The sequence below is a fragment of the Lithobates pipiens genome, unplaced genomic scaffold, assembly GCF_037356315.1.
Source record: "Lithobates pipiens isolate NorthernLeopardFrog02 unplaced genomic scaffold, aLitPip1_a1.2 Scaffold_18, whole genome shotgun sequence".
Lineage (NCBI taxonomy): Eukaryota > Metazoa > Chordata > Amphibia > Anura > Ranidae > Lithobates > Lithobates pipiens.
The window spans coordinates 637936514-637957404 of record NW_027507758.1 but is presented as its reverse complement, the minus strand read 5'-3'; the positions used below and the strand labels follow the sequence as shown (position 1 = coordinate 637957404).

Below are 20891 nucleotides of genomic sequence, written 5' to 3'. Positions count from 1 at the left end.
GCCCCCTAGTGGTTAACCCCTTCCCTGCCAGTGTCATTTGCACAGTAATCGTTGGATTTTTATAGCTCCGATCACTGTATAAATGACAATGGTCCCAAAATAGTGTCAAAAGTGTCCGCTGCGTTCGCCGCAATGTCGCAGTCATGATAAAAATGGTCCAATAGGGAGGCATATTGGACAGCGGGAGGGGACCTGACAAGTGAGAGCACAGACATTGTTATAGCACTGGCGATTGGCAGAGCAAAGTGCCTCATTGCATGCTGGGTTACTGTATAAATGCTAAGGGCACATGTGCTCTGGGTCTTTTAGCTGGAGAGTGGAGTCCCAAAGGGAGGGGGTGGCTGCCCCTCCACTGTAGAAGCTGTTATGTGGCCTCAGTTGGTCGAACTGAGGCCCTGAAAGTTAGAGAGGAGCTGAACCCAGAGCTCCTGCAAAGCTGAATGGAAGGGAGACACCAGCAAGGATCTGATTCTGCCTACTGTTAGTATAGATCTGTGTCATGGGGCTTGTCCTCTGAAGTCCATCCCTTCAGCTAGAAGAGTCAGTGGATGGGTGTCAGTCAAGGGGATACTAGAGAGTATCCTGAAGATAAAGTAGTTCCATCAAGTCTGCTGCTAGAGAAAGCAAGAAGGCTTAAATCCTCCATACATGTTGCTGTATGGTTAAAGCAATGTGTCTGCTTCCACAAATAATCCGGTGAGGCCAAGTGAGAGTTGTCCTTATCTACTGTGAATAGTTCAGTTGGAGTATCCCACTAATCCCTTCTCCCATCCAAGTTCCACAATAAATAATAAAAAAAAAAACAAGCACCCAGGACTGTTTATTGAGTAACGAGCAGTGATATAAGTAACTGAGTTCAAATAAACGGAGTTACTTAACGCAGTTACTTTATAGGGTAACGAGTAATCTAAGGCCGCGTACACACGAGCGGACTTTTCGACATCCAAAGTCCGACGGACTGAGTCCGTCAGACTATTCGATCGTGTGTGGGCTGCAACGGACTTTAGCTTAGCTAAAGTCTGACGGACTTTAGAAATGAAGCATGCTTCAAATTTTCCCGACGGAACTCCGCCGGACCCGGTCCCCTTCGAAAAATCCGCTCGTGTGTATGCTACTCCGACGGACTAAAACCGACGCTAGGGCAGCTATTGGCTACTGGCTATGAACTTCCTTATTCGAATCCAGTCGTACGTCATCACGTTCGACTCCGTCGGAGTTTGGTGTGATGGTGTGTGTCCAAGTCCGTTCGGTCGAAAAGTCCGCCAGAACTCCGTCGGAACTCCGGCGGAACTCCGGCGGAACTCCTTTGGAGGTCTGTCGGAATTAAGTCCTCTCGTGTGTACGGGGCATAACTGATTCTTCTTCCCCTCATGGTAACGCCGTTCCCATTACTTGGGCAGCATTACCGCAATTACATCTACCGCCCGGGAGGCCCGCTGTGGCCACGCCGCCTGGCCGTTCGTTCCCCTGCGGGGAGGGGGGCTTTCGCCCGCTGAGCTGAGAAGAGGCTGAGACTCAGAAAGACTGTCTGGACCGCCCCATCCCACCCCGCCTATCCAGAGCGAGAGAATGTAGGGAGGCGGGGTGGACACTGAAAGATGAAACCAGCTGACACCAATCGAGTGAAAGGGAGGGTCTCTCTCTCTCCCCCCATGAGGAAAGGTGTGACTGACGATTCGAATTACAGTGCAATCGATCCATCCCAAGTCCTCCGCCACCTCTGCTTCTTACTGATCCCATCCCTACCTACCCACCATCACTTCTACAACCACAGTTACTTTGCTGAGTAACTACTGTATTTTTAGCACCATAAGACACACTTTTTTCCCTCCCAAAAATGGGGGGAAATGCCTGAGCATCTTATGGAGCGAATATAGATCAGAATCCCCCCCCCCCGCCGAATACCAAGCCAGCCACTCATCTCCTCAGCTGTGAGTTGCCTGCTTCTCCCTGTCAGAGAAAAACATACAGCCAGCTCCTGAACGCTTTAGAGTATCTGTATAATGTATTAAGGTAAGCAGATAGTCTTCAATATTTAATGGTCAGTCCTGCCCAGCAAAGAAATTCAGACACTGTGTTAAGACTGCTTTCACTGTCTGATGGAAGCTTGCAGGAAACAAAACATAAAGGCTATCATTGCGCAGTGCTGCAATAGCTAGATGGTTAAAGAGCATCAATCTTATGCACTCACATAAGCAGGGAATGCCAAGCGCTGTTAGTATAATGAGGTCAGACACCACCGTTGAACACTCTGGAAGGCTCGTGCGTCTGTCACAGGCTCCGCCCTACGCGTTACGTCACTGTATGTTTTTCTTAAACTAATTATGACTTCTTATTACTCAGGAGCTGGCTGTATGTGGGTTTATTAGTACCTGGGATTGTAATTGCCCAGCTGATCCATGAGTAATAAGATCTTGCCTCAATGACCTGATTTAGGACTACCAGGATCTTCTTGGTGTTTGCACAATTTTGTGTTTAATTATCTGCACAGGACTGCAATTTATGAGTTATACAACACTCATGTACATATTTTTTAGCACTATACACATGCATATATTTATTGTTCTTTATTTACCACTAGCATGATTTAAATATATATTTTTTCCTAGTTGGTTCACTAATTTAATTACAGTATATCAGCACTATTGCACTTTACACTGATGTGTGTTCGGCAGTAGATATTTTATAATGATTATTGTTAGTGTCTACTAGCTTTTTTTGCACAGTAATTTGCACTATTGTAGGGTCTTGGTAAGACCCAGCCTGATTTTTTGACGGTCTCGTTTGTTGCACTGGATTTTATGTGTTTGCACTTTGCGCTTTATTATTGGGTGGTCGATAGAGCAGCACTATTACCTATTTCACACATTTTTGCGCTTTAGTAAGTTTTTGTTGTAACAGCACTACAATTGTAATCAATATGTTTGGATCAGACATCCCAACCTGCAAAAACAAATTTCAGGGAGAAGGCAAACTCATTTAAGGGAGGTGGCACTCCGCAGTCCCCCCCCCCCCCACCAATTTAACATAACTAGAGGATGATGTAACTAATTGGAATCACTATACAGAGGTTTACTTCTTCTGAGATATATTAAAGGAAAACTCTAACCACCCTGACCACTTCAGTTATTTGAATTGGTCATGGTGGTAGGAGTCAGTATATGCAAAGTTTCTGCTTGAAACAGGTAGGGGGGCTGAGAGAGCGAGTGAGAAGAGGGGCTGAGAGAGAGGGAGGGCCGAGAGAGGGGGTGACTGACAGAGAGATGAGGGCTGAGAGAGAGAGGGTGGTTGAGAGAGAGAGAGAGAGAGAGAAAGTGGGGTGGCTAAGAGAGAGGGAGGGGGCTGAGAGGGAAGGTGTGAATTGGGGGGAGTGACAGAGAAATGGGTCTGAGAGAGAGGGGGGGGACTCGGAGAGAGGGTAGTGGACAGAGAGAGGGAGGAGGGCTGAGAGATGGGGGGCTGACAGTGAGGGGTCAGAAAGAGAGGGTGGTTGAGAGAGAGAGGTTGGTTGAGAAAGAGGATGGCTGAGAGAGGGGGTGACTGACAGAGAGATGTGGGGCTGAGAGAGAGGGTGGTTGAGAGTGGGGTCGCTGAGAGGGAAGGTGAGAATGGGGGGGTGACAGAGAAATGGGTCTGAGAGAGAGGGGACTCAGAGAGAGGAGACTCAGAGAGAGGGTAGTGGACAGAGAGGGGGACTGAGAGAGAGGGGGGGCTGACAGCGAGGGGTCTGAAAGAGAGGGTGGTTGAGAGAGAGGGGGGCCGGCAGTGAGAGTGGTTGAGAGAGAGAGAGGTCGGCTGAGAAAGAGGGAGGCTGAGAGAGAGGGTGGTTGAGAGAGAAGGGGGAGGGAGGCTGAGTGAGGGTGGTTGAGAGAGAGAGGGGGCTCAGAGAGAGAAGTGGGGCTGAGAAAGAGGGGGGTTGAGGAGGAGCTGAGAGAGAGGGGGGCTGAGAGAGGGGTTTGTGGAGGGGTTGAGAGAGCGGGGAGATGAGAGACCCCTGTCCTTATCTGCAGTCCTTCCTCTGTCCCATTGTACTATAATCTGTCTGCAGATCTGAGGCCTGCAGACCTGTGTGTGTATGATGATGATGATGTGATGGTACGGTATCTTCCATTCCATGCCAGTCTGTCTTCTTGTGAAGATCCGCTTTGATCCTTTAAGCCAGGCAGCTTCTCCCGGGCTTTCTTCTGTGCCCCAAGTCATCCTGTCCTTAAAGGACAGTCCTCGCTCTGGGCCTTATGTGATGTTAGAGAGCGGAGAAAGCTGCGCCTGCCCAGCTACTTCTTGCTGGTGGAGCTCTTCTTCTGAGTCCTGGGCTCTCTCAGGTCTGCCCACCAACAGTATCTGCCCTTGGATCGCTGATTACTGCCGTGTGTGGAGATGGATGCCTGACCAGCGGCCACCTGCACCCCAAGGGTGAAGTGGATTGCTGCCGTAGTGCCATTATCACCATGCCTATTTGCCCCCCGCTAAATGGCCTTCACACTAGGGACAGTACAACAGCACCCCTTTACATTCTGCACCCGGCCCCAGGACAGTGCCACACATGCCTCCCCCCATGCTATGCCACTGGTCACATAGCCACCGTGTAGGGGAGGGATAGAGGATGAGGCACAGCTGCACAGGCACTCACAAGCACAAGGCGCCCTCTCTCCTCCCAATGGAGAGTAGGGAAGCCAGCAGTTGTAGCTGCACCCTAGATGGCTGCCTAGATTTGCCTAGCGGTAGCACCGACCCTGGGCACACCCCACGCACCCGCCCAGAATCGGCCCTGCAGCCGGGATATTGCGCAGCACTTGCAGGTGTCAGGGAGCCACAGCCGAAATGCGGGAGAGTCGGGATGTCTGTTGGATCTCGCCAGTCAGGAGCCTTTCCTGTCATCTTACATGCTCCCTTGTGAGGATTGTTCTATCCTTCCAAACAAATGTATGAAATCATCAATGCATAGCTCCCAACTGTTCCTGATTTCGAGGGACCTGTCCATGATTTGGAGCAATGTCCTTCTGTCCCTCTTTCCTTCTAATGTGTCCCTCATTTTGGACTGATCCATATAGTTGTATATAAAATGCACTTTTTATCTTTCAAAAAGTGTTTCCCAGAGCTAAACCTTTCATCTAATTTCTAAATTGCTGCATTTGTAAATTTTAAAAGCCAGTGTAAAGAAATAGTAGTGGTAAAAAAGAACTTGTGGGTTTAAGTAATCATTTTTTTTTGTATGATTCTCCTTTACGGGGGGCATGGCAGGGGGAGTGTCCTATGCCTACATACTTTTGCTCATAGGTGTCCCTCATTCCCATCTGAAAAAGTTGGGACGTATGTCGATGAGTCCTCCTTCTATGTGATCTAGAAGATCTTGAATCACAATGCCTTTATGGCTGAAGTGGATGACTCAGTCTATAGATTTTTTTTATCGTTTTACAATTTTTTTCACATTTAATTATTTTATTTATATAAGCATATATGAGGAAATGTTCTTACTGTGAGAGATCTCCACCACCATTCCCATGTAAACATTACATCCTTGCAATTTATGTTTATCATGTTCATTATGAGTGGACTGATATATATTTTTATGCTTTTTGAAATATTTTTGCATTTTCTTCATCAAAAAGTTAAATTTTGGGAGTTATGTTTTTAACCTACCCCTGTTATACAGGAATGGTCATTATGAGAGGTTTTTTTGGGGCTGTAGTTCCTCTGAAATCCACAAGATGGTGATCTTACTTCTACCCAGAAGTTTCTATGGAATACAGACAGGAAGTGATGTCAGGTACAGACAGGAAGTTCCGGGTGAGAGGTGAGTCGGGAGGAAGTAGTGAGGAGGAGATGTTGCTGGAAGAGGCAGCAGAGGAGGTAATAAGATCTTATTTTCTATTTACACCCAGTAACCCCCCGTCATGTCTGTCCTCTTCCTCCATAGTCACTGTGATGTCTTTTATCTCCAGCAGATGATGATACACACATATATAGTGTGGATATACGTAGATTAACCCCTTCAGGGGCAGAACATTTCCCCACTTACGTGGCTGGAACATTCTTCTCATTTTGGAGATATATTCTAGTAATATGTTCAAATATGATCCTCTAAACAAACAGCACTGACAACAAAAAGACAAGACAATGACCATCCTGACCATACATGACCTACAAAAGGCAATTATTACACTACACAGGCAGCCAATGGGCAATCATTACAATATGCAGCCAACACAATGATGGGGTCAGGAGTATGGCACATAGAGACCCTTACGTTGCTTGTCAGAAGGAAGAAAACATTCCCCAGTCTGCTAAGAAGAATCTGTTCCATCATTGGTGTCAGAGGGAGGAAAATACAGAGGGTTCTGATGGAAGTAGTGGGGCTGAGGGGTCTCTGAGGAGGTAGTGGGACTAAAGGACTCTGGGAGTCTCTGAGGGTGTACTTCATCTGAAGAATTCTGAGACCCCCTGAGGAGGAAGTGTAGCTGTAGGACTTTGGGGGCCTCTTAGGAAGCAATAGGGCTTAACAACTCTGAGAGGTTAGTGGGGCTGTGGGGGCATCTGAGGGGGTAGTCAGACTGCACTGCTCTGAGTTGAGAGGGGCTGATGGTCCTCTCACCCCACCTGCACTTACTTTTCTGACCTCCTTAAATAACTTCTGCCAGCAAGTGAAGGAAGCCTTCACCTCAACATTTTAGAAATATGTTGCAGGATACAAAAAAAGTCCAAGAGAACAAACCCCTCCCCCCTGCTATCCTCCAGCACTGAAATAAAACACACACACCAGTAATGTGCACTACAAGGTCCAGCCCAACAGACAGCAGTCTATGGTAACAGCATGATGAGGACAAATGTTCATTCCAACATACAAGGGTCCTGCAGCTTGTCATATAAAGATCCGGGAAGATCCAAGGAGCTCAAACATCAAAGAAATGACAGCGCGAGATCCTCATTAGAATGATGAAGTCATTTATTCTATAAAAACAAATAGTACACTTACATGTTAAAATCTTCATAATCAGCATAGATGGCAGATGGGTTGCTATTGGAGAGAACAAAACTGACTCCTCCCCCACAGTTCTGTACTCCACCAGCAGCATCCTCCTGCTATCCAATCCGATCTCTTCTCTTACTGCAGAGAGTGACAGTGACATCACTCCGATCAGTGAGCAGGCTGCCAGAGATTGGAGCCTTGCAGCCGGAGTTCTGGTAATTATCCTGATTAGCCGGCAACTCCGGCCAAAAGTCAGCAAGTTCCCCTTCCTGGACATCATGATGACCCGACATTGTCCTCACAGCACTGCCTCAGAGCAAACAAGTCAAAGGAAGGATCGTATTTATCATTCCTTTTCTGCAGATCTAAAACTAAACAAAACCAGTTCATAAACTAAACAAACCCAACAGAGAAAAAGGAATATCTGATCCAGCAGACAAGAGGGTCCCAAAACCTCAAAAATGTAGCAAACAGTCCAAACTAAATGTGTTCCCATGGGGGGAGTAGTTGTTAAATGTACAGCAACCCTCCTATTACCCCCTCACACCCACATCCTATTATTGTGTGACCAACACCATCCAAATAATTCTTACTTTCATTTCCCAAAGTTATCCGTCTACAAGGAGACCTGTATAGATCAAATGACGGGACCAATGAGGATGGAGGAGGATCGGAGTCACATGACTGAGAAGATACTAAACCTCACCCTGGAGATCATCTACCTGCTGACCGGAGAGGTGAGGAGGATTCTGGGAGGTCACATGACATCACTCTTATCTCTATTAATAAAACACAGACCTGACCGGAGAGGTGAGGGGGATTCTGGGAGGTCACATGATATCACTCTTATCTCTATTAATAAAACACAGACCTGACCAGAGAGGTGAGGAGGATTCTGGGATTCTAATATGATTTTCCTATTGGTTCCCCAATACAGAGATTTCCTCTTGTGAAGTCAGGTGATCATATGACCATCACAGTGCCTCCATGTGACTCCCTAAAACCTGAGAGACACAACATGGGGAAGATTCTAGAAGTCACCAAGAAGATGATGGAGCTGCTGACAGGAGAGGTGAGGAGGATTCTGGGAATTGTGGGACATTATCCAGTAACAGACAAGGGATGTGTCTGGATGGTGACTGTATCATTGTGTGTGTCAGGTTCCTATAAGGTGTCAGGATGTCACTGTCTATTTCTCCATGGAGGAGTGGGAGTATTTAGAAGGACACAAGGATCTCTACAAGGACGTCATGATGGACAATCATCCGCCCCTCACATCACCGGGTAAGAGGAGACTTTATTGTAAAGGAGAGAGCAGTACGGAGGCTCCACCTAGATCCCCCATCATCTGATAAACACATAGAAACAATGTATTCAGTCAGTGTGTGTGTTTCCTACAGATGGATCCAGTAATGGGAACCCACCAGAGAGATGTCCCCGTCCTCTGTATTCCCGGGATTCTACACAGGAAGATCCCACCATCCCCCACCATCATCAGGTAGATGAGAAACAATCACTAATAGTTTTGATTAAGACTGCTTTCACACTGAAAGCGGCAGCAAAGCACTGCTCATTTTAGCAGCATTTAGCGCTGTTTAAGTGGTGCTTCTGCACTGCTTTATGACCACTAGCAGGGCGCTTTTAACCCCCAAAAAAGGGTTAAAAACTCCTGTTTTCAAGGCGCTTTGGAAGCACTGCCCATTCATTGCAATGGGAAGGGTGTTTTGGGAGCGCTAAATACATCGCTCCCAACCCGCCCCAAAGATGTTGATGCAGGACTTTTGGTAACGTCCCGCAAGTGCACCGCCTGATTTTGCAAAGTCAAACTACAGTGAATGGGAGGTGGTTTTCAGGTACTTAGCAGAGGCTATTTCTAGCGCTAAAGCACCTGAAAACCACCCCAATGTGAAAGGGGTCTTATATACAGCATGTTTGTTACAATGAATGTTTATTATATATTCAGAGTGGAAACATCGGGGATGATGATATTGTTGTTAAAGAAGAGTATAAAGAGGAGGATGAGGAGTATGGAGTGATGGAGGAGTTTTCAGAAGGACAGAAGGATATGATGGAGCCACCAAATACCAGGAACCCACCAGAGAGATGTCCCCGTCCTCTGTATTCCCGGGATTCCACACAAGAAGGTCACACCATCCCCCACTGTTACAAGGTTGGTGAAACCGAGCATCTAGAAGTATGTACTTGTGAAGACAACGTGTGGATTTTTTATGTGATGTCAGAATACTAAAGCTTATATTTTTATATATGATATTTTCTCTCATTTTCTTTGTTTAGGGTGAAGATCTGATAGATATAAATGTTGAGGTGAAATCAGAAGAAGAAGAGAGGTATGTGAGGGATGATCAGCAGTCTATGGAGGAGGATGGAATAACGGGGACATTTATAGAGGAGGACACTCCTACAGAGATCAGCACAGGTGGGTCATTAACACTAAATCCATTCCTCCACCCATACTGCTCACTGATTGGTCCAGAGTAGGACAAGGACTGGGTGATATCAGCCTGTAATCCCCTGGTCACTTTCCTGAGCTGTGTTCCCCGTCCTGTATTCCTGGATTTCTCTCCGATAATCTTCCTTCTCTGTGCTGCCGACACAATTTATGTATCTAGACTGGATTTATGGAGATTCTGGGGATCAGCTGGCAGCAAAAGGTTGATTTTCACCATAAATGTTACTAGACCTAGGTACCTGGGGTATGTGATTTGGGTCTTCTGACAAGATCTCTGACAGAACAACCCCCCCAGGATTACTTGCTCTGTTGTCTGCTGGCTGTGCCGGGTGGAGGGATATGTCTGTATAGTCTCAGACCCGATTCACTGAGTGCAGTCTCAGGAGATGGGAGGCAGCGGTGTGGGACCTCTGCAACTTGTCTCATGTAATCATTTCATCTTCCACAGATTACTGACGATCAATACTAGTCCTGACCCTTACACTGTATAATGTATATTGTACATTACATACTCCTGACCCCTGCACTATATACTCTATAATGTACATTACATCATTCTGTTACTATATAGTCTTATCTGTTGTATCTTATACAATATGTTGTACATTACATAGTCCTGACTTCTGCTCTCTCCCCTCCCCCCACTGCTATATATACACATAATATGTATTCTCTTTTGTTACACCCATTTCCTACCAGTTGGATATTTTATATCTAATGATGTGATTGGAGCACAGACTTTTACATGGTGATAATAATGTGATAACATCCTCAAACTCTAGAACCTTAAACAGAAAGTGATAATGAGGGAGGAGTCAATAACCCAATGATGGGGGTCTTCAGGATCAGTCCAGTCTTCATCTTGGTTGTTCTCCCCCCCATCCTCACTCTCTGACCTCTGGTGGGGCTCAGCCCCGCTGTTATTCATGACTAAATCATGGACTAAATAAGGAAGTGCAGGACTTCTTGTGTTGGGAAGATGGCAATGAGTGATAGAGGGGGAGGGGACACTCATCCTATAATCCCCTCATCACTGTCACTCCTATAGAAGACAGTTCTCGTTGTTTCCTCACTCTCTGACTAAGGTCCATGAATAAAGAAATGATCTGGTAGGAGATCAGAGGACCCATTTACTAGTTACCTTGAGGGGGGAATTGTAAGATCCTCAGAGACAAAGCTGCCTGATGTGGGCGGAGTCCTGGTTTAGGGGAACCAATCAGCTCATGTCTAGTAATAATCTTTGTATTTCTATTTTAGTAGATGGACGGGAGATGAGGAAAACCTCAGAGGATTGTCTCACTTTGTCTCCAGACTGTAAAGTAGAAGATGAGGACATCACACAGTATAGTCCAGGAGAAAACCCGACTACCTCAAATGTCCATCCGGCACCACACAGTGTAGATGGACCATCGTATTCCTCTTATCCTGAGGAACCTCAGACTGTGAGGGACGGTGCCATCCTTCCAACAGAGAAGAGCTTTTCCTGTACTGAGTGCGGGAAATGTTTTTCAGACAAGTCCAGTCTTTACAAACATCAGAGATTGCACATGCTGGAGAAGCCGCATTCCTGTCCAGAGTGTGGGAAATGTTTTTCAGTGAAGTCCCATCTTTATAAACATCAGAAATCTCACACGGAGGAGAAGCCACTTTCCTGTCCTGAGTGCGGGAAATGTTTTTTACAGAAGTCCAATCTTTACACACATCAGAGATCTCACACAGGGGACAAGCCGTATTCCTGTCCTGAGTGCGGGAAAAGTTTCCCTTTTAAATCTAGTCTTGATGTGCATAAAAGATCTCACACAGGAGAGAAGCCGTATACCTGTCTTGAGTGCGGGAAATGTTTTTCAATGAAGTCCCATCTTTCCAGACATCAGATATCTCACACGGGGGAGAAGCCTTATCTCTGTGCGGAGTGCGGGAAATGTTTCCCTTTTAAATCCAGTCTTGATGTGCATAAAAAATCTCACACGGGGGAGAAGCCGTACTCCTGTCCTGAGTGTGGGAAATGTTTCCCTTTTAAAGCCAGTCTTGATGCACATAAAAGATCTCACACAGGGGAGAAGCCATATTCCTGTCCTGAGTGCGGGAAATGTTTTTCACGGAAGTTTTATCTTTACACACATCGGAGATCTCACACGGGGGAGAAGCCGTATTCCTGTCCTGAGTGCGGGAAATGTTTCCCTTTTAAATCCAGTCTTGATGTGCATAAAATATCTCACACGGGGGAGAAGCCACATTCCTGTCCTGAGTGTGGGAAATGTTTTTCACGGAAGTCTTATCTTTACAGACATCAGAGATCTCACACGGGGAAGAAGCCGTATTCCTGTCCTGAGTGAGAGAATTGTTCCTCACTGAAGTCCTGTCTTTCTGTACATCAGGGATCCCACACAACTCTCGAGGTGTATTAGTGCCTTGAGTGTGGGAAATGTCTTCTATATGAATGTTGCTGGACATCACAGCTCTCATGTGGGGAAGAAGCATACCCTGATATACACCTCAGATATACTCCATGGCTGATCATCATGGCAGAAACAGTTGATAAGGAGATCAGAGATCACCAAAGACATGGATGAAGTGTTGTACCGTGTCGGCCATTGATAGCAGGAGAAAAATAAAAATGGAGTCATTACCTTTCATTGGCTGAGTACATTTTGTGGTGTAAGATTTCACAAACACTTAGATGTCTGTTCTTTTAAAAAATTGTTGAATTAATGTGACCAGCATTTGCTACACTGTGATGAGTTTTTGGCCATATTGTATTTCATTTGATCAATGGCTCCATCAAGTGACCATAATGCAGTATTGCACTATTTTTTACAGATTTTTGGAAAAACACCCCATTTGGTCACTAGATGGAGCTGATGATCACAGGAAATCACTGTGTTATATTGTGGCCAGAATCTGTAACAGCTGGATGAATGATTGTCACTTTCGTCTAACAAAGTTTCTATAAGTAGACCACTTTAGTTTCCTTCATCAGGTGCAGCTTTATACTAATACCTGAGTTCATACTCATACACTTATGAGTACAGTAGACATTGATGCAATGGACTCAACTAGGCATATGCCCAATGAGTCTCAAAGGCTTATTGATGTAATCACATCCAGGGAAATGTACAGCAACTCTGACATCCAGTATACCCCAAAACAGGCAAGATTGGTCACTAGATTGATTTTGTGGATAATCCACCGAAGGTATAGTGGCCAGTATGCACTGTAGTTCTTCTCAGTTTTGCATATATCAAAGGAGAAAAGATAGGGCCACATAGTGTGATACCGTTTATAATAAAACATTTATTAAAAATCATAAAAATGGGCACTCGCATGTGAGAAGACATAAAAAGGCACGTAGATCAAATCTGGCAACGCAGTGGAATCAGCAAAGCCCTTCCCGACGCATTTCTCCTAATAACATATTGTAAAGCGCTGCGCAAACTGTTGGCGCTATATAAATCCTGAATAATAATAATAAGGCATCATCTAGGGATGCAGGCTCACTGCGGCCACTGCGTATTTATAGCTAGGAGGGGTTCCCTTAATGAGGTTAGCTCCTTGACCGCTAAAAATTCATAAACAAGACAACTTCTGGTATATCAAGATGGTGCCCATGGCTTGCGGTTCAAGCCTCGTTTTGGTAAATGACTCAGGCCTCAATATGAATATGACCGGGTTTATTTAATTTTTCCTTTCATTAATAGATATAAAATGTAAACAACCACGCTAGCAACGAGCAAAAATGATCATACATAATATAGCTCACAGGGAATCCAGAGACTAAGTAATGTATTCAGAGTCTGAAGCACAAACGGGACGCATGCCGCGCCAGGCCACCACAAAATGGCGCTCAAACCGGAAGAGTCATCTTCTAGGAGTCAGCTACTAAAAGTATGGCAAGTGGACCACAAAGATATCCAAGCCTCGATCCAACTATAGAACAGATCTGGAAGCAGCATGGCAAGTAAACCACAACGCCACTCAAGCCTCGCTCCAACTGCAAAAACGGATCCGGAAGTGGTCAATCGACCGGAAACACCACTCTGGAATTATAGAGGTGTCACTGGCCAATTGGATTTGGGAGGTTAAATTCTAGATTGCGGACTTAAATTTAAAACATCGTTGCTATATATGCACACAAACGCACAACGTATCCCATACAATTAGAACATGTAGAATCGGTGAAATTAGCAACAATAAATAACCACAATCCAAACATATTAACAGAACTTCACAGAGCAAGGAACTTACCCCACTACGAACTCCCGCCACAAATGTTATATAAAAAAATCATATAAACAATGTATGACGTTAGATGGCAATAAAGAATAAATTATACAGAATTGGCAGATACATTTGGGAGACAAGATCACAGATATAAAATATATTCAATTCATAGGAATAATAAGAGCTTGTACAAAACCTGGCAAATCAATGGAAAAAAGTGAATGTCTAGTGTCTACCCTACAAAAATAAAGTAGGCTTTATTCGAAAAAGCGTTTATGTCCCATTCTACATTAATACCCCATGGCTGATGAGATTGAAGTTCAAAGATCCAATAGACTCCAAAGCAAAATAACTTCAAATATAATTAATCCTCCTGTCCGTCCTGCCTTTTTTTCATAATTTGAAGGGGTATTACCCATGTAAAAGATGTGGTGTATGCCGTCACAATATAAAAGGAAAATCTAAAACTCTTCAGTTTAGCTCTACAGTCACTAACCGTATATATCAGATAAAGGGATTCCATACATGTGCCTCCAGATATGTTGTTTATTTAATCACATGTTCATGGGGGAAACAATATATTGGACGCACTACCCGTACTTTCTCAATTAGAGTGGGAGAACATCTCGCTAAAATCAAGAGTGGTGACGTTAAGCACACAGTCCCAAGACACTACAGGGAGTATCATGATCGTAACCCTGAAGGTACTAGTTTCTTGGTGATCGATAGTTATATTCCACCATGGGGGGCGGAGCCATGACGAGGGGGGTTTCACAACTGGAAACATATTGGATCTTTGAACTTCAATCTTATCAGCCATGGGGTATTAATGTATAATGGGACATAAACGCTTTTTTGAATAAAGCCTAGTTTTTAGGGTGGCTTTATTTTTGTAGGGTAGACACCATTTACTTTTTTTCCATTGATTTGCCAGGTTTTGTACATGCTCTTATTATTCCTATGAATTTTATATATTTTATATCTGTGATCTTGTCTCCCAAATTTATATGCCAATTCTGTATAATATATTCTTTATTGCCGTCTAACTTTATACATTGTTTATATGATTTTTTTATATAACATTTGTGGTGGGACTTCGTAGTGGGGTCAGTTCGAAGTTCTGTTAATATGTTTGGATTGCGGTTATTTATTGTTGCTAATTTCACAGCTTCTACGTGTTCTAATTGTATGGCATACGGGGAGCGTTGTGTGCATATATAGCAACAATGTTTTACATTTAAGTCCGTAATCTAGAATTTAACCTCCCAAATCCAATTGGCCAGTGACACCTCTATAATTCCAGAGTGGTGTTTGCGGTCGATTGACCACTTCCGGATCCGTTTTTGCAGTTGGAGCGAGGCTTGAGTGGCGTTGCGGTTTACTTGCCATGCTGCTTCTGGATCTGTTCTATAGTTGGATCGAGGCTTGGATATCTTTGCAGTTCACTTGCTATGCCTTTAGTAGCTGACTCCTAGAAGATGACGCTTCCAGTTTGAGCGCCATTTTGTGGTGGCCTGACGAAGCATGCGTCCCTTTTGTGCTTCAGACTCTTAATACATTACTTAGTCTCTGGGTACCCGTGAGCTATATTATGTATGATAATTTTTGCTCGTTGTAGCGTGGTTGCTTACATTTTATATCTATTAATGAAGATTTTCAATAAATGTTTTATTATAAACGGTATCACACTACGTGGCCCTATCTTTTCTCCTTTGGTATATGCAATACTGAGAAGAACTACAGTGCATACTGGCCACTATACCTTCGCTGGATATCCACAGAATCAATCTAGTGACCAATCTTGCCTGTTTTGGGTTAAACTGGATATCGGAAATGCTGTACATGTGATTACATCAATAAGCCTTTGAGACTCATTGGACATATGCCTAGTTGGGTCCATTGCATCCGGTAAGCCTCTTTCCTTATGGTGGTGGACATCTACAGACAACTCACACAGTCCCCTTATTTTTCCAGAACTTTATGGACTATATTATGCATTTATAGTTTGGTTTCGCTTTCACCTTATGGACTTGATTATGCATTTATAGTAGATATTATTTGGTTTAACTACCACTTTATGTATTTCATGATGCATGTATATTTGATATAATTTGGTTTTCACTTCCATATTATTTGTCATGATATATTGACACAATTATTTTCATTTTGTTTCACAACATATTTTTAGTTTCCATTGATTGTGAATTATTTATTCACCATCATCAGCGCTGCACTTTACTATTTCAAATAATGTAACAAGTTGTGTATTGTATTGTACACAAATTAATAACTACTCCGCCACCACATTCCAGACAAGTGATCATCCTGACCAATTGGATTTCTTCCTTTACTCTTTACTGATTTTATGTTTGCAAAATCTGCATTTTTCTGCACTAGGAAAATGCAGGTCTGTGCAAGACACATAGAAAACAATTGTTTTCTATGTCTGGTTCACACCAAAATGTGTGTGTGGTGCAGAGCTGTGTGGGATTATGCAGCATGTCTGCAGTTTTCTGAACCTAAACTGAAGGAAACTGACAGCGCCGCTCTGCACTCCATATGACTGGCAGTGAGAGGAGGGCAGAGCCATGTGTCCCCCAAAGCATGGTCACAGATGAGTGAGGGCAGCAGGAGGAATCATGGTGGACAGGGGTGTGCAGTCAGTGTGGTGAGGGAGGAGGGGAGGCAATTATAAGAACCGATCTCCTGTGCATCTCCCCCTGCAGCTGCTGAAAGCTGCTTATCCTCCTCCCTCTTGCCAGCTTTCAGCTTCTGAAGGGAGAGATGCACAGTAGATCAGTTCTTATAATTGCCCTCCCTCTTCCCCCACTGCGCTGATCACATGCTCCTGTCCACCAACTGATTCATCTTGCTTGCTAATGTCAAACTAAGTCCTGCCTCCTGGACCAGCTCCTATGATAGACAGCACACTAGTTCAATTTCCCAGCATTGTACCAGTGCACTGTCTATCATAGGAGCCGGTTTAGGAGGCAGTACTTTGTTTGACAGCGGCCAACGTTTCAGCTCCAAGCTGTGTCACAGTGGGAGATTCCCTCCTGTGTGATCTGGCTGTCTTGCCTTCTGATTTCTCCCTGTGATCCCAGTGCAGTGATAGGTGGCATTGATGAGCACTGATAGGGGTGGGCTGAATGATCCCCTGTTCAGTTTGCACCAGAACTTTCGAACATCGCAAAAGTTTGGAACCGGGAACAAGATTAGAGATTTTGTGGATAAATTCTGGTGTCTCTTCCACAGACGTTGGATAGAAGTAATGGGTGTGGAAATTTTTTTGGGGGGATTTGGTAGTGCCTTCACACCGTAACCCTATAGAGGTACTCTCGATGAAAGCAAGAATTGGCCTTGATATGCACCTGTCAAACAGGTGTAGAAAAATTGGTCTTTCTTTGGGTATTAATTGTGCCCATCGAACCTACACCCAAAAAATTCTTCCAGATCAAATTAACACCCGCAACGCTAGGCAGCCCAGAAGTCCTGCAGATATTCCACATCCCAAAAATACTTAATCAGCAACATCGGCATCAGGGCTTTACAGCTGCTGGTAATCCAGGACTGATTCATTTTGATAAATGTCAGATGGTCCACGGAGTCTGTGGAAAGACGCGTTCTATGATCAGTAACAAAACCTCCAGCAGCACTGAATGCCCATTCAGAAAGCACGTTGGATGCACGGCAGGCCATTGTGGTAAAGCACATTCTGCAAATTCACTGAAGGGGGGCAGAATCCACCAGACTGATAGGCAGAAGTTGTGGAGCCAGCAGCTTTGACATGCTTGCATTTAGATGCTTATCCTGTGAGTGGCAGTGACTGTGCTTTTTTTTCTGCTGCAACGGATGGGGCAGAGAAATTTGCCGGCTATAGTCTACAGCTGGTGGTGTGCTGGCAGTTGTGCTGCAAGGACCTGGGACACCCTGCACTATACCATCATCCCTGTCAGTGGAGGCTGCTGAGAGGTCATGAGGTAAAGCAGGGGTAGACTGAGGTGAGTAAGGAGAGGAGGGACAGATTTGTGCCCCTTTTGTGTGGCTTTCAGGTGCTCTTGCCAACGGTGGGAGGTTAAATGCCTTGTCAAGCAAAGCATTTGTGATACCCAATTGGCTGGTGTTTTTGCCACGCTTGATGTACTTGAGACAGTTTGCAAATAGCAAAAATGCTATTGGCTGCACGTGTACTAAAAAAGGCCCAGACAGCTGAGCTGTGGGAAGTGGGCCGGGAGATAACAGCTCCACAATGGCTGCCTCATTGGGGTTGTGCCACAGCCTCACTTTCCTCCTCTGCTCTATCTGGAAACCAAGTTGCATCAGTGACTTCATCATCATCAGTGATGGACGAACTTCCGACGGGACGTTTTGCGAACCGCGAACGTGACCAAAAGTGACTTTGGCAAACCTTAAAAACCTCCAGGTCATATTTTCAGCCACAAAATACTTACTAGCTGTGTACACATATTCCCACAACATGGATACTGACATAACAAAAGTATTAAGTGAATCTGGGATCGACAACGACAAGCATTCTTTTTTTATCTGTAAAATGTTGACAATTCAGGAGCGCATGAAGGCCATGGAGGAGAGGCAAGGTCAGGCCAGGCTATGAAGGGGGTGCAGGAGATGATCAGTGCCACAGTCAGGGCAGCGCAGTCCTGTGCCAGTGTTTCAGTGTGCCAACCTGTGCTTGAGCCCCTCCCTCTGCCCGGCCCTTACCCCCATCTATGCAGGGCTCCACTGCGGTGGTTTGGAAGTGCCAGTCCAGTGCTGATCCTCAGCCATGGTGCTGGTACTGCCTGCTGATTGGCTTCTCCGCTGCTATCTCACTCACTGTCTGAAACCAGCCCCGTGATAGAGACTGAGCACTGACACCAGCACCGTGATAGAGAGCACTGACACCAGCACCGTGATAGAGAGCACTGACACCAGCACCGAGATAGAGAGCACTGACACCAGCACCGAGATAGAGAGCACTGACACCACCACCGAGATAGAGAGCACTGACACCAGCACCGTGATAGAGAGCACTGACACCAGCACTGTGAGAGCAGACACCAGCACCATGATAGAGAGCACTGAGACCACACCAACACCGAGATAGAGAGCACTGACACCAGCACCGAGATAGAGAGCACTGACACCAGCACCATGATAGAGAGCACTGACACCACCAGCACCGTGATAGAGAGCACTGACACCAGCACCGTGATAGAGAGAGAGCACTGACACCAGTACCGTGATAGAGAGCACTGACACCACACCAGCACCGAGATAGAGAGCACTGACACCAGCAACTCGCTGCGGGACCCAAAAATATGACACCGCTCAACCTCTTCAAACAGGAGGGTACGGAAATATAGTACAGTGTGCTTTTTTTGTACAAGGAGGTGAGCCAAAGGTAGAAAAAAGGTCCGTGTCCTAGATTAAATAACTTGTTTATAGAGTTATGCATATACATGTCTACTGGTCACGTGTTGAATTCCTCCGAGATCCATGCCTCATTCATTTTTATAAATGTGAGGTAGTCAACACTGTCATGAGCTAGGCGAGTGTGCTTATCGGTCACGATCCCCCCTGCTGCGCTGAATGTCCTTTCGGACAGGACACTGGACGAGGGGCAAGCCAACAGTTCCATTGCAAATTGGGCAAGCTCTGGCCAGAGGTCAAGCCTGCCCACCCAGTAGTCCAGGGGTTCATCACTTCTGAGAGAGTCCACATCGGCCGTTAACCCGATGTAGTCGGACACCTGTCGGTCTAGGCGTTCCCTGATGCTGGATCCGGATGAGACCTGTCGATGGGTCGGCTGAAAGAATGACCTCATATCAGAAGTCACCAACACATCTTCAACCCGCCCTCTTCTTGCAGGCACTGTTGGATTGGTACCCGCAACTCTTTCTCTGGGAGTGGGAAAAAAAAGCAAAAGCAGAATGCAGCATTTCTCGAAGCAAGGCCTGGAAGGGCTCCATTCTGACAGCCCTCTGTGATGGTGGTAACATTTCTGCCATTTTGTGTTTGTACCGGGGGTCTAAATACGTTGCCACCCAGTACTGGTCCTTGATCTTTATGCTTTTTATACGGGGGTCCCTGTTAAAACACTGGAGCATGAAGGCCCCCATTTGCACTGAAATGGAAGCGGTGTGGTGGCCTGGCTCCTGCTCATCATCCAGGATAATGTCATCCTCCTCGTTCTCCTCTCCCCATCCATGCACAACAACAGGGATCCCAGAAAGGTTTAAAGCATGCTCTTCTTGCTCCTCATCCTCCCTGGCACCATTCTCCTCTGACTCCTCTTCAGACTCCTGTTGTTCACTTGTCTCAGATAGAGTAGCCCCCCTAGGTAATCATCCAGCATTGCGACTTCCTTATCTTCCTGCTCCTGCATGGCTTGATCAATGACACGAGGCAATGCACGCTCCATAAAGAAGGCATAAGGTACCATGTCACTGATGGCGCCATGGCTGCGACTGACCAGTTTGGTGATCTCATCAAATGGCTGCAGAAGTCTGCATGCGTCGCGCATGAGCAGCCACTGGCGTGGTGAAAAAAACCAAGCTCCCCAGAACCTGTTCTGCCGCAGAGTTCGTACAGGTATTCGTTAACTGCATGTTTCTGCTGGGGCAGCCTATCAAGCATATAGAAGGTTGAGTTCCATTGCGTCAGGCAATCGCAAATAAGACGTCTGACTGGCAGATTGTGTCACCGCTGAATGCCAGCAAGGCGAGCCATGGCTGTGTAAGATCTTCTGAAATGGGCAGAGATTTTCCTTGCCTGCCACAAGATGTCCTGGACCCCAGGGTATTTGACAACGAATCGCTGCACAACCAAGTTTAAGACGTGTGCCATGCATGGCACATGTGTAATTTTGCCCTGTTTCAATGCGCTAAGCAGATTGGCACCGTTGTCACACACCACTTTACCCACTGTCAAATTGAGGGGTGTTAGCCACTGATCTGCCTGTGAACGTAAAGCTGAAAGGAGTGCAGGGCCAGTGTGGCTCTTGGCTTCCAGGCACAAATGACGCAGCACAGCATGGCAACGTCTCACCTGGCATGTCGAATAGGTTCCGGGGATCTTGGGCGGCGCAGCGGAAGAGACGCTAGCAGTGGAAAACGAGGAGTCAGCCTAGGAGGAGAGGGAGGAGGATGGAGGAGGAGAAGAAGAGCCAGGCCTGCATGCAATCCGTGGCGGTAAAACCAAATCTAGACGGGTGCCACGGAATACATGCTT

General features: G+C 45.7%; 2 protein-coding genes across 2 annotated transcripts in view; one reads left to right on the top strand and one right to left on the bottom strand.

The window, feature by feature from the left end:
- The window catches only part of LOC143989990 (uncharacterized), a 184351-nt gene extending 172278 nt beyond the window's left edge, over window positions 1–12073 (top strand). The window contains exons 9-15 of the mRNA XM_077490231.1: window positions 7435–7704; window positions 7905–8039; window positions 8128–8251; window positions 8368–8465; window positions 8931–9137; window positions 9263–9404; window positions 10695–12073. Of these exons, the coding sequence (XP_077346357.1) occupies window positions 7435–7704; window positions 7905–8039; window positions 8128–8251; window positions 8368–8465; window positions 8931–9137; window positions 9263–9404; window positions 10695–11773 (2055 nt within the window). The 3' untranslated portion in view covers window positions 11774–12073. The remainder of the gene's footprint in view (window positions 1–7434; window positions 7705–7904; window positions 8040–8127; window positions 8252–8367; window positions 8466–8930; window positions 9138–9262; window positions 9405–10694) is intronic.
- Window positions 1–20891, bottom strand: part of LOC143986898 (uncharacterized) — a 1277526-nt gene that overhangs the window by 846465 nt on the left and 410170 nt on the right. The gene's annotated exons all lie outside the window — the stretch shown is intronic.